Source organism: Solanum tuberosum, unplaced genomic scaffold (genome assembly GCF_000226075.1).
Source record: "Solanum tuberosum cultivar DM 1-3 516 R44 unplaced genomic scaffold, SolTub_3.0 scf00372, whole genome shotgun sequence".
NCBI lineage: Eukaryota > Viridiplantae > Streptophyta > Magnoliopsida > Solanales > Solanaceae > Solanum > Solanum tuberosum.
In genome coordinates, this window is record NW_006239295.1 from 82445 (window position 1) to 95028 (window position 12584).

At 33.1% G+C, this 12584-nt stretch overlaps 3 protein-coding genes across 3 annotated transcripts; 2 read left to right on the top strand and 1 right to left on the bottom strand.

The window, feature by feature from the left end:
• The first annotated feature begins 6192 nt into the window (after positions 1 to 6192).
• Positions 6193 to 7547, top strand: LOC102577542 (ACC oxidase). Its single transcript, NM_001288220.2, is given in 3 exon segments — positions 6193 to 6299; positions 6389 to 6612; positions 6759 to 7547. Coding segments are annotated over 3 exon segments (906 nt in total). The 5' UTR covers positions 6193 to 6197; the 3' UTR covers positions 7339 to 7547.
• Positions 7548 to 7565: 18 nt separating this feature from the next.
• On the top strand, positions 7566 to 9102 carry LOC107063520 (uncharacterized). The gene is made up of 2 exons (XM_015315482.1): positions 7566 to 7610; positions 8710 to 9102. Exons 1-2 carry the CDS (start codon positions 7566 to 7568, stop codon positions 9100 to 9102), a joined length of 438 nt encoding a protein of 145 aa, XP_015170968.1.
• A 780-nt stretch (positions 9103 to 9882) lies between these two features.
• On the bottom strand, positions 9883 to 11759 carry LOC102597922 (uncharacterized). The gene is made up of 2 exons (XM_006361763.2): positions 11492 to 11759; positions 9883 to 11349 (listed from the first exon to the last, which is right to left on the bottom strand). Exons 1-2 carry the CDS (start codon positions 11683 to 11685, stop codon positions 10059 to 10061), a joined length of 1485 nt encoding a protein of 494 aa, XP_006361825.1. The 5' UTR covers positions 11686 to 11759; the 3' UTR covers positions 9883 to 10058.
• Positions 11760 to 12584: the final 825 nt, after the last annotated feature.

Here is a 12584-nt window from a genome sequence, read left to right on the forward strand (position 1 = left end):
TGCTATATTCCTCAGAGTTATGCACAATGGATATTTCGTAAAGAAATTTACATTAGCTTTCTTTTGATCTAAAAATACCCGCACACCCACATCATTATGGATACTTACAGGTGGACATCGATCACTAACTATATATTTTATCTCTATATTATTAATATTAACATCCATCTTAAGTTGCGATGCTATCGCACTTACTAGACCACTATACAGACTAGAAGATTCATATATAATCCCATCCATCTGAAAATCAACATATTCCCCTGTTTCATTAAAAAAATAACAGTTAGTCTTATATAATACAAATCAATAATAAATATGTTGTATTTATATTAACTTTTCATACCAAAGATAATACAAATTTCATCCAAAACTTCATTCTACTCACACAAAATTATACACAATCGTCATTACTTATTCATACAAATATCATTCCAAACAGTATCCAGAATTCATATCATAAAACACATTTCATAAAAAAATAACATTTCACATTTCATACCAAATAATACACATTTCATACAAATCATTATACTTCTTACTCATATTTTTTACACAATACTGAATTATTTTTCATACCAATTTCATTCTTCTCACACAAATTTATATACAAATGCCGCTAATTATTCATACCAATATCATTTCAATCAGTCTACCAGAATTCACACCATAAAACACATTATATAAAAAATAACATTTAACATTTCATACCAACTTAATACACTTTTCATACAAATCATCATACTTTTTACTCATATTCTTTACAAAATAGTAAATACATTTTCATATCAATATCATTCTAGTTACAGTACCAAATTCATTCCAACATATACATTTTATTTATATTTTCAGGAAAAAAAACAATAATCCATATTATAATTTTAATCTGCATATCGAATCTATCTCATTATTATTGTCAAATTGACTAAAGAAATAACAGTTTCATAACAATGTTACAACAAATTTCATACTTTTTTTTCCACAAATTTCATAACTTTACAACGATAAGACTATTAATATTCGATACATTTATATTCAAATCATTCATATATTAAGCCAATTTCGCACGAAATCATGTTATAGAAAGTATACAAAATAGCAACAAAAAAAATAAAATAGAAACGTACCAACAAAATCAGAGAATGTCATTAACTACAGTTTCACAAAAATTAGTACGTATTATCAACAAAATGGATGGTTTATACAAAAAACATCACAACTTAAATCTAGTATACATAAACAAAATCACAAAATGTGATTTAGAGTTTCATTGCTCTTTCTTTTTTTTTACATTTCAGTAATATACAAATACAAATCATAAAGAATACTAACTTGAAGGATCCCATCTATCACCATGTTTAATTAATACTGATAAGAAGTCCTCCATCACAACAAAATGAAGATTTTTCAAACAAAAAAAATTGGATTTACTCGTCAATGACAATAATTCTGGAAAAAAAAATGAAGAGAGAGAAACGTTGAAGAAAATGGATAAAATCAGAGTTTTAAATTAATTTTAACAGATTAGAGTGAATGAAGGAAGATAAATATTCCTAATTAGTTTGAATCTCCTAAATTTATGTTAATTAACAATTATCATCAATCAATTCAAAATTAATTAATACACCTATTTCCGGTTTTTTTTACTTCAAAATCGATTTATTTTTCTTTTTGATCTTTTTATTTTTTTCAAAACAGATTTTTACAATTAATTTTAAAAACTCTTTTTTTTTAAATAAAATGTTATAACCTGAAATTTTTTATTGTTACAACTTGAAAGTTATATTCTACTGCTATAACTTGAAAATATTAGTCTAATAATTGTCATTTATAAAATTTTCAATTAAATATGAAAATGAAAGAGGAGAACAAAAAAAAATGTCACCAATTAATAATGTAAATCCGCATTATTTCATTTTGCTTTTGGGATCAACCAAAGCTCAACTGAAATAATGGGCCTTATGGCCCAACACAACTCATCCCTGCCCTTTTAAAGTTTGAAAAATATTAGATTTGACCCGCTCCGTCCTACCCCGTCCCATTTAAGTAGTGTCCTATCTTGCCCTGTTAAACCCTTGTCCTGCTTTATTGCCATCCCTATATTTGGCCTTGCACTATCACAAATAAGTCACATTTGCTCTTTGATATACTTTTTCAATATATTTGCTCTTTTCATTCAATTTTAGGGTCATTTTACCCTTACGACATTAAATCTTCGTCTTCTTAATATATTGTCCAGTTTCTTCAAAACAATTTGTCATATCTATCCTTATACTCTAGAAAAAGATCATATTTACCCATATAACGTTAAATCCTCATGTCCCACCTTTATTTTCTTATGTGATTTATGAGTTTTTTTTTTCAATTAAATCTATTTGCCCATTTACATGTAAACTGATAAAGGTGCTCAATAGGATTATTTTATTTTATTTTATTTTTGTACTTTTTCTCCTATGATTTTCTATTGATAAATTCAAGTATATATATATATATATATATATAGGAAATAAACTTTGAATCAATTAATGAAATGATAATTTTCCCGATTACAAACTTGGATGTGATTCAATAAATATAATCTGCTGCACAAATGGCTTGCAGCTGAAAAGGAACTATGTAGAAACATAGTGATCGAATGATCGGGAGTATTCTGGTAAGCAAAAATCTAGAGAGAATGTAGTATTGATCGACGTTTTTTAATTTGAGATAATTATCTTTTATTTGGAATAACTGTAATTTTTTAATTTAGAAAAACAATGTAATAAATAAAACGGGTAGGAGCAACAATTATCTATTACAATAAAAGAAGTTGGATTTAATTTTGACAAGATTTGATTGGTGAAATCATATCGGCCATAAATAAACAATGAAATTGTTGAGTTTTAATTTTTTAGTGGTAAGGACCCGGTTGGCCCCAAGTTCTATTTGGGAATATTTAGGAAAAACATGGGAAAAATTTAATCGTTGGCATTTGGCCACATAACTTAGTGAATTTTTTGCCAAGAATCCCAAGTTCTCAAATATTAGAAAAAACTAGTTTTTGGAAACTTGAAAAATATTTGGAAACTTTAAGAAATTCAAAAATTACCTCAAACTTTTATATTTTTAATAGATTGTAATTATAACCGAATCGAACTAATTATCCACCACATGGTTATGGTATGTAAATTATGAATTTCATTTTTGATAGTCTTTTAGAAAGAAGGAAAATAATAAAAAAAAGTAAAGCAAAAGTATAATTTGAATTGTGTTTTTTAAAATTTTGTAGAAAACTATTATGTTGTTGATGCTGATCTTCGGAACACGAAACGATTTCTAGCTCCATACAAAGGAATGCGACATCATTTGTAGGACTACATGGGAAGTGAAAGAGAGCCTAAGAATGACAGAGTTATTTAACTAAGGACATGCCTCTTTGCGTAATGTAATTGAAAGAACATTTGGTGCGTGGTAAAGTAGATTCAGAATACTGTGACAAGGCATGAACAACTATGAATTAGACATGCAAGTGAAAATAGTAGTTGCTTGTGCTGTATTACATAATTTTTTGCGTGAAAATCAAAGCAATGATGAAATATTTAATGAACATGAACGTGATGATATGGTTACTGATGAAGATGACGAACAATCAACTCAAAGTAACAATATTATTTCGTCTTCTCAGTCATCTAAAAGCTTGTCGGGAGGAGATTGTTGTAGACATTAAAATTTTGTGGGACTACAAGACGTGTTCAATTCGAATTGGGACTCTAGAAGGTGTGTTCAGATTCAATTAAAATTCTCGGAGTCTACTCAACCCTAAACTCTAGTCCATGCCTATATAAATGGTACTAAATTCCCTTAAAGGGCATCTCGAAAATTCCACAAGTTGATGGAATATTCATATAGATGTCAAATCTAAAAGAATAGTTTGTTATTATATCCTCCGGAGGTTGTTATAATTATAACTGAATCAATGACAAGTTTGAATATGCATTAATGTATTGCTCTTGTATATATTATTATTTTGTTGTTGTTGATTGTTATCAATTATGTTATAAGGTTATTTTTAACAGAACATATTCATTATAAATAGATAATACAAATTTATGGATATTTTTAATAGTTTTTAAAACTTATGTGTATAAATCATATTTTTTTGAAAGAGTCAAACATTTTTGGGAAACTTGGGGCCAAACACAGGCTATTAACTTGGAAAAAACTTGACTCAAGTATTATTTGACAAAAATACTTGGAAACTTGGGGACAAACGCTAGCTAAAAGAGTTTAAATAAGTTAGTAAATTAATTAAGGGAAAAATATGTCCAAGAGGATCCACATAGGAAAATTAAAGTGAGCCATGAGAATTTAACGCAATAGAAATAAATATGATTATTAGAGTATAAAAGTAAATATAACCCCTAATTTGAACGAAGAGGACAAATATGTTAAGGACATGCGAATTTAACATCGTAATTCGTAAGCATAAATATGACCTTTTTGAAAGTACAAGGATAAATATGATCCAAAAGTTGAATAAAAAGGCAAATATATTAAGGACATGAAGATTTAATATCGAAGGAATAAATATGACTCTTTTTTAATACAAAGATAAATATGATTTTAAAATTAAACAAAAATGACAAATATATTTTTAAAGTATAATGAAGGGCATATATGACTTATTTGTGACTTGTAAGAGCATAAGGACAAATATAACCCTTTTCTATTTAATAATATCTCTGGTGTGTGAGTGTAGGGCATTTGAAATGCTAAAGAACCGTTCGTTCAACTAATCATTCCGAACATGTATAGAAAATTATAGCTCGTGGCCAAGTAAGAAATTGCCACACCTTCATTTCATGTTTTGTTTGATACACTTTCTTTTTTAAATCTAAAGAAAAATACCTTGCTTTTTTTTTTTTTTATGACAAGGGAAACCATAGCCGCTACCCTTTGGGTGCGCACAGGGTAAAACCTCTGCTCATATGCAATAGCTCGCAAACCACATAGGAGAGGTAACTCACACCAGGTAAGCCTGGTGTGACGAGCTCAACCCAGAAGACAAACCCCTTGCTTTCGCTGGCAAGGGGTTTCGAACTTGAGACCTCCAACATGGAAGTCCCAAGCCCAAACCACTGGGCCACCCCGAAGGGTCCTTGCTCTTTGAAAACAATTAATCTTACCATTCTCATTTTCCCCTTACGTAGTGAGTAAATAAGATTTCTTGCCCTCTTAGAAATTGAATTTTAGAAAATAATCTTTTCACATCTCTCATTGTAAAAATGAAGATCTCTCGTAAAAACAACTTAAAGGCGAAAAACAGTTTGTGAAGGACTAGAAAACCATCTTTTCTGATTTAAACAAAACAAGGACGTTCCTATTTTCAAATGAACAGATAGGCAAGGAAAGTATGTCAACATTACATCCCAACATACATGTAAGCAATGACACAACCATTTGGTAAACACTAAAAATAACAAATAACAAAGATGAATTTCACTTAGGATTTTGGTTAAAAATAATGTTGTAAGTGGCCTCGATCTATCTCTAAAAAGAAATGATTAAGACAGAGCTAGTTTGAATGAGTCATATCGAATAAGTTTTAAAACCACAACCGCCCATTGGAATGTAGTATTACTATTCATATTTCCATCACCCACTGCCCATGGTTTCTTCAAAACAACGAATTGCAATTTATAAGGAAATACCAAACTAACGTACGTTACCAAAAGAACATAAACAAGTCCAAGTTGACTCATTAGGATAATAGAAAAGAGAAAAACACATGCATGCAATGAACTTTTATGTGACATGTAAGCATTCTATCAGGAAAATTCTTACCTACATATCAAAGCTAAACTAATAATTCAGAGATAAACTAATAAATCGCACCAAATTTAGGGGTGTTTTTTATGTCCTCTTTGTAAGACATAAATTGACTATAGATTTGTCAAAACAAAAAAATAATAGAACCAATCACATGGCTCTTGATATGAAGTGAATTTGGACTCACTACTATTCCGATCCTTTCTCCTTCAAAAGAGGTAATTAATTAAGTTACAACTGCAACTACCTGATATTCAAATCTAACTGCTTTTTTTTTAAAAAGAAAAATAAAATTGTCCCACCATGTAAATAATATTCTACTACTACGGCTATATATAGTCCGGCAATTGCCTTCCTTTTCTTCATACTGAACTTAAAAAAAACAGAAGAAGATGGAGATTCCGGTTATCGACTTCAGTAAGCTTGAAGGTGAGGAGAGAAGTGCAACCATGTCACTACTCCATCAGGCTTGTGAAAAATGGGGCTTTTTTATGGTAATGAATGAACGCATGTATAATTCTGTTTTTTAAGTAGTACTAAGCACTTTTGATAAGATGCTAATATTGATAAGAAACTAATGCAGATAGAGAATCATGGAATTGACACTTACTTGATGGACAATGTGAAGCAGCTCGTGAATCAGCACTACGAAGCCAACATGAAGAAGCGATTTTATGAATCAGAGCTACCTATGAGTTTAGAGAAGAAAGGAAACATCAGCAACACAGACTGGGAAAGCACATTCTTTGTTTGGCATCGTCCAACTTCCAACATCTATGAGATTCAAGGTCTCTCAAAGGAACTTTGGTAAGTCACCAACACCACAGCATAAAGCTTCAACAATTCAATAAATATGCTAGAATTAATGAGCACAGACGTACAACTTACCGATGTCCTGCACTAAGAATATTTCATTATTATTGAATTTCACATTTGAAGTATGTTGCGTGCAGCAAAGCAGTAGATGACTATATTGATCAGCTGATCGAACTTGCAGAAAATCTTTCAGAACTAATGTGTGAGAACCTTGGCCTAGAGAAGAGTTGCATCAAAGAAGCATTTTCAGGCAGCAAGGGTCCTTCTGTTGGAACAAAAGTAGCGATATATCCTCAATGTCCTCGCCCTGATTTGGTCAGGGGATTGCGCGAGCACACAGATGCTGGTGGTATCATTCTCTTACTCCAAGACGAACAAGTTCCGGGTCTGGAATTCTTCAAAGATGGACATTGGGTGAACATTCCACCATCAAAGAACAACAGACTTTTTGTAAACATCGGTGATCAAATCGAAATTTTGAGCAACGGGATGTATAAGAGTATTCGACACCGAGTGATGGCTGAAAAGGATGGGAATAGACTTTCCATTGCCACCTTTTACAACCCTGCTGGTGAGGCCATCATTTCTCCAGCGCCAAAGCTCTTATATCCCTGTCACCTCCGCTTTCAAGATTATCTGAATCTCTATTCCAAAACCAAATTTGCTGAAAAAGGCCCTAGATTTGAGTCTGCGAAAACATTGGCCAATGGGCATTGAAGACTTCACCTTGAGAAAGAAGGATTATTCTTTCCAAGTTTATGTATCTGTTACTTATAATTTCAGTGATACCTTTTCCCCTTTTTTCTCTTTTTCATTTTGGGCATTCTTTGGGTTGAAGTACAAGAGAAGCTGATGTATATAAGCTTCCTTTACCATGTAAGATTGCACTAAAAGTTTTAAGGTTAAAGTTAGGATTGCTTTGAAAAGCTGTTATACATAGACCAATGACTCTTATAGAGAAAAAGAAAAATAAGTTGATCAATGTTTTGGTTTGTAGCTATAAAAGAAAAACTAACTGATCCACAGAGCATGTCTTGGTAGTGGCTGATTGATGACTACCCTTGGCTGATTGATGATTATCCACTACCTTTCGCTGTGAGGATAACAATCTTCAATGAAGAATAATATGTATAGTCTGAATATGATTATCTAATAAGAGTGAGACAGCACCATATGCAGAGTCAAAGACAAATTCCCCCTGAAGACCCATTGCCAACTCCTTATATTTTAAAGGCGAAATGGTCTGGTAGGTCCTTATACTTGGGTTGGATTGTAAAGTGGACCCTTCTACTTATGACTTTGTCAACTGAACACTTAAACTCAATGAAACACAATATTTTAAACACCTCTGACCATTGATCAAACTTATGTGGCAATAAAATTGATGAGTTGGAAAAATGTGTGATGTACATGCGGATTAAGAGCGTGAATTGATACTTTTCATCTAAGTTGTGCAGATTCTTCACTTTAGATGCCGCATCTATGTCGGATTCTCTAAAAATACACTACTTTTGGAGAATCTGACACACACCCACTGACATTTATGAAGAGTCCGAGCAACATAGCTTTTCATTAAAAATACACATAATTAGGAAAAAAAATGTAAAAGAAAAAGTAGTAATACCCCTTCTTCTTCTCATTTCTTGTAGAAAAAAAATTTAGGTCGCCTCCACCCATAGGTTTCCACTATTCTTTTTGTAATCTCACCCCATTTTAAAGGAAATTACTTGTTCTTCAAGCATCCCACAACAAACATACAAATTGGAAAGAAGAAGAAAATTTCTCTCATTGAAAGCTCAAATAAGAACTGGGTTATTTGAAATCAAAAAGAAATAAATTTTAAATCCATTTTTTGTTTGAATGCTTCTCTGGGCTGATTCTTTTGTCTTCGAATAAAAAACGGGTTACATGATTTGAGCTTTTAGTTTGAAGATTCAAATTGAAAACTTCTCTCTAAAACTGAAAGCTCAAATCACAAGACTATACGGGTTGAATCGAGGAATCTGATAACTCAGCTTCAGATCGGGACGGATCGGGACGACTGAGTAGAAGAACTCAGTGTTGGACTTATTGCTTGGGTTGTTACAGCAAGATGACAAGAATGTATTGATTGTTGTAGCTCAAGGAATTGTTCCGGTGCTGGTCTGTTTACTCGATTCTAGCTCTTCGCTGGAGATCAAGGAGAAAACTGTAACCGCCATTGCTAAAATCTCCACGGTTGCTTCAAGAAAACATGTTATGATCGCTGAAGGTTTGTGTATTCTCAACAATCTTCAAAGGGTTCTTGAATTTGGGAGTGTTCTGGGGAAGGAAAATTCATGCATAGCTTTGCAAGCAGTGGGTTCTACAAAAAATAATGCAAGAGCAATTGGGTCAAGAGGAGGAATTTCATCTTTTTTAGAGATTTGCCAAATGAGAACATCCAAGTCTCAAGCTATGGCAGTTGGTGAATTTTTGTGCTTAAGGAAGTTTCTGAGGTAAGGAAGATGGAAAAAGGTGGGAGTTGGGCGTGGGTTTGGATTGGGGGTGACCAGAAGAAAATGAAAGGGGATGGGGAAAGGAGGTACAATGAGAGAAAAAATAGCATTTTAAAAAAAAATATTATTTGTGTCATTAAAAAATGACACGGATTCCATGCGTATTTGGTTGTATTACACATATCTGATCAAATGAGAAAAGGGTTTAAAATATTGTGTTTCATTGAGTTCAAGTGTTCAATTGACAAAATCACAAGTAGAAGGAAGTTTACCATCCGACCCAAATATAAGGGCCTATCAGACCATTCTGCCTATTTTAAATTACTTATGTTTAGACTGATGTACACCCAAACCTTCCTGAAATAAATTGAAGGAACGCATTATCAAATAAATATAATAAGGTACACAAAATGGGAATGGAAGAGAGAGAGATGAAGGGTTTCTAAAACACTTTCACATGTCCTTATGTTGCCCAAATTGTTCAACATCCATCCTCAGTTTTTCTAATCCACACAAACCCAATACAAGAAAGAACATTTCTCTTGTATTGCATGACACAAGGGTATTAATATCATGATAATTACTATTAGCTTTGGTTTAGTATCAAGAAGTACAGGGTGAAATGTGGGAGCAGCGCATGTCACAGGTTTGAACCCTGCTGCAGATAAAATCCTGATATTTTAGAAAGAAAGAGTCGAGCAGTGAGCCCATTATTCACCAACTTTTGAACCATGCGTCACTGGCCCTCAGGGAAGAAATACAATTCACAAACACAGCATTCTGATTCAGTAAAAACTATTAAGAAACACCATCTGTATTAAGAATCAGGATAATTCCCCAGCAAACCTGTTTGAAATTGTCATAGTAGCTTCCTACGGAAACTAGGTCCAAAAAGATGGTCTGAGTTAAAGAACAATAATGTATTTACAAAGCTCTTTGGTTTACAAGGTATAGAGCCTCTTACAAACTAGACAATTTTGACAACACAGATTTGGTCACCAGAGTATTAGTATGCTGAGTGGCTTCTATGAGTAAGGTCTTTTGGGACTTCAACATAGGAGAACATTTGGTGACAAAACATAATAAAAAGTTTCCAAATTTCAAAGACTTTGAAAACCTGTGAGCAGATTCCCAAGCATGCTGAATGAGTCTATCAACTGAGTCCTGAGTCAAATGAATGTTATGATTTAGGATATTTTGCATCAAATTGAACAATGATTCTGTCCATACCAATTTATTGCCAATTAAGCATTGATGATAGGGAAGGCAGATAAATTTCTTCAGATTGTCCTCGTCACTGAGAAGTTTCTGGCAGAAGGAAGAAACATGGCCTGGGTGCAAAGATTCTCTAACTATCCTTGTTATTACATCACAAATAGGGCTATTTATGCCATCCATTCTAAGTATCATCGGCAATAGCAGCGCATACTCTGAAGCTCTCTGATGAACCTTAGAGTACTCTAACGTTGCCGTTAGTAATACACGAGAAGCTGGTTCTTTCAAAACCAACAGCTTGGGAAGAATAACAGAGCAAAGAACGTGACTGGGCCAACCAAGTTCATCTTCATTCCCATCTAGAAGATTGGACACCAAAACTGCAGCTGTCTCATCATCAGCTCTCCAAGGTTCAACGATACCCAAAATAGCCAAAGACTGACCTCCTCCTTTACAAAGTTGCCGAATTTCCCCAGCCAATTCTACAGCCTTAGCAGTAGACTGAAGAGACAACAACGAGTCTTTCAAACGCTCAGCCATTTCCTCAACTTGAGGGTTCAAGTATTCATCTACCTCCTTAATCACTTCTTCATCAACCTCCTCAATGATTTCATCCACAATTTCTCGTTTATCCTCCTCAAATTCAGTCATATGATCATCATTTTCACCACAACTATTGTATTGCCTTGCCAAGTTGAACTGTTTCTGTGATATAGGCAGCCAGGGAAGCATCAAATCAGTGTCATTGACATCATCCTTCTTAAGGAAATCTGGTAATGACCTAAACTCATCCTCCATTTGTTCTTCTTCAGAATCCAAGTTCAAGCAGGACAACCATTCATGAGTTGACCTAGACACAACGTCAAGCAGCTGATGTGCAGCCCGCTTAACCCAAAAATCAAGCTCTTTCCCTTCCTTCAACATAGTTTCCGCAAGCTGACACAAGTCTGTTTCACAAAATCTCTGGCAATCATAAAGAAGAAATGACAAAATGCGAGCTTGAACAGCATTTGGTAGAGTCTGTATCCACACAACCCTGCCAATCAAGCATAACTCCAAATTTTACATCATGTAACTAACAATTCATCCATGTTCAATTTCAATTAACAAGTATACCTCAATTTTAAGCTATTAAGGTAAAATGAAGTAAAGATAAGGCAGTGCGAATTCAATATTACCGTTTTGTGTGAGATGGAGAAGGAGAACCGGTAATGGTGATCTCGGTGGGTCTGGTGAGCAGTGAGAGGAAGGAGGTCGTTGAAATGGCGGTGGCCTCAGGCTGGTTGAAAGATTGTTGTAACCAGAGAGATGCTTCGGTTTCTGGACAAGGGGAATTCAAGAATATCTGAAACAATGGTACCCAACATTCCATTTGCTGAAATACAGTCGTAGATTTCTGGCAAGAAGGGCTCTATTTTGTGTGGGTTTGTTTACCTAAAAAGGTTAACAGGCTGTTTGCTCCGGGATTAAATTATAATATCACTTAATTTATTGTTTCACTCATAAGTTCATAATATTTTGTTGTGAGATTAATAATCACTATCTAAATAAGTTATGATTGCCCCTTTTTTTTTCGAGGATTTTTATCCGAGATGTCACACCCCTTTTTCAACTGCAAAATGAGTATTTTTTCAATTTAAGTGACCGTATTGATTACAAATTATTTTATTTTTTCAGAGTTGACATTTGGAATTGAGTTATGATGTTTCAAATCACCTTTTTCTTTTTAATCCCTAATCAAAAGGAATGACTCTTTATTTTGGTCTACGAACTAGAAATTCAGGTAAGAAATTATATTGACCGAGGGGAAGATATTAGGCATCCCTCAAGTCCCGTGATTCTAGCATGATCGTTTTTATTAACTTATACTTACTTTAAAATATTTTTGGATATATTATTTCATACCATGACTTATTCACACTTTTATTGTTGAACTTTTATTTGGTCTCAACCTGAATGCGTAATTGCATTCTTGATTTTGATATTTAATAGCTTCGAAGCATAACTGTTTTATTCTCTCGAGTGTGTCACACCTAATAATCTTTGTTTACACCTCTTGATATAAATTAATGAAAGTTAGTTATTAAAATAATTTGGGCAAGGTGCGCCACCGCATTCTTAAGTTTCTTTTGATGTCTTAAAAAAATAAATGTGTAACCACATTCTTAATTGAAATAAATATTTTTAACGTGCCTATAACTCATTTAATATTTAAAAAAATTACTCTTATCTTTTGTGAATTGAAGACAACTACTCTTTTTGTTCCATTAT

Coding starts and splice junctions, on each gene's coding strand:
- LOC102597922 (XM_006361763.2), bottom strand. CDS start 11,685: ATGGAATGTTGGGTACCATTGTTTCAGATATTCTTGAATTCCCCTTGT. Junction 11,350..11,491: donor TCTCCATCTCACACAAAACG/GTAATATTGAAT, acceptor CTTGATTGGCAG/GGTTGTGTGGATACAGACTC.
- LOC107063520 (XM_015315482.1), top strand. CDS start 7,566: ATGACTCTTATAGAGAAAAAGAAAAATAAGTTGATCAATGTTTTG. Junction 7,611..8,709: donor ATAAGTTGATCAATGTTTTG/GTTTGTAGCTAT, acceptor GGGTTGTTACAG/CAAGATGACAAGAATGTATT.